Here is a 637-nt window from a genome sequence, read left to right on the forward strand (position 1 = left end):
TCAATCATCTTTCTTCTGGAAGATACAGATGGGCAGATTTAAAATATTCTTTCTAAGCCTTAGCTTCGTCTTCGTGAGCTGGGGAAATCAGCCTCTGTTTCATCCAACTGCTAATGGTGTTGTGTCTCCCATCAGTTTTGCAATTCATGGAATTCGCTAAACCCAACACTTCATCACTAGCAATTGCCTAGAAAGCTGTCACTATTCTCCATTAACCTTCCCTCCTTCTCTGCCTGTACTTCCGTTCCTAATTTAACAAATCCCTAATATCTAAGATAACATAGCCAATCATTACCCAAACAACTCACGGCTAAGCTAGGCTGATCTCTTTGGATAGCAATGGACATTTCCTATCGTCTGGTACTAGGCCCCAAACAAGCTAGACCTTATCTCTTCCCTTATATCCCTACCTCTGAAAGTGGATCAGGGCTTGCTCAACGTGTCCAGGGTCCAGGGGCTTAGCGGTGTTATATCTGTGGCTTATAAAAATTTTCTTACATCCGATGTCGTGTCCTGCTTTGATCATCTCCATCTCTCTATAGGCCGGCCACAGCCACTTGCACTCACGGTCTTCAGCCCTGGAGAAAAATTGTATAAGTGTTTAATTGTTTTTTTTCTTTCTTTCTTTCATGACAAC

General features: G+C 42.5%; 1 protein-coding gene across 1 annotated transcript in view; it reads right to left on the reverse strand.

The window, feature by feature from the left end:
- The window catches only part of LOC119594696, a 3,630-nt gene extending 3,058 nt beyond the window's left edge, over positions 1-572 (reverse strand). Inside the window, 1 exon segment of the mRNA XM_037943751.1 lies at positions 411-572. Within this exon segment, the coding sequence (XP_037799679.1) occupies positions 411-532 (122 nt within the window). The 5' untranslated portion in view covers positions 533-572.
- Positions 573-637: the final 65 nt, after the last annotated feature.

The sequence above is a fragment of the Penaeus monodon genome, chromosome 34 (genome assembly GCF_015228065.2).
Source record: "Penaeus monodon isolate SGIC_2016 chromosome 34, NSTDA_Pmon_1, whole genome shotgun sequence".
Taxonomy (NCBI): domain Eukaryota; kingdom Metazoa; phylum Arthropoda; class Malacostraca; order Decapoda; family Penaeidae; genus Penaeus; species Penaeus monodon.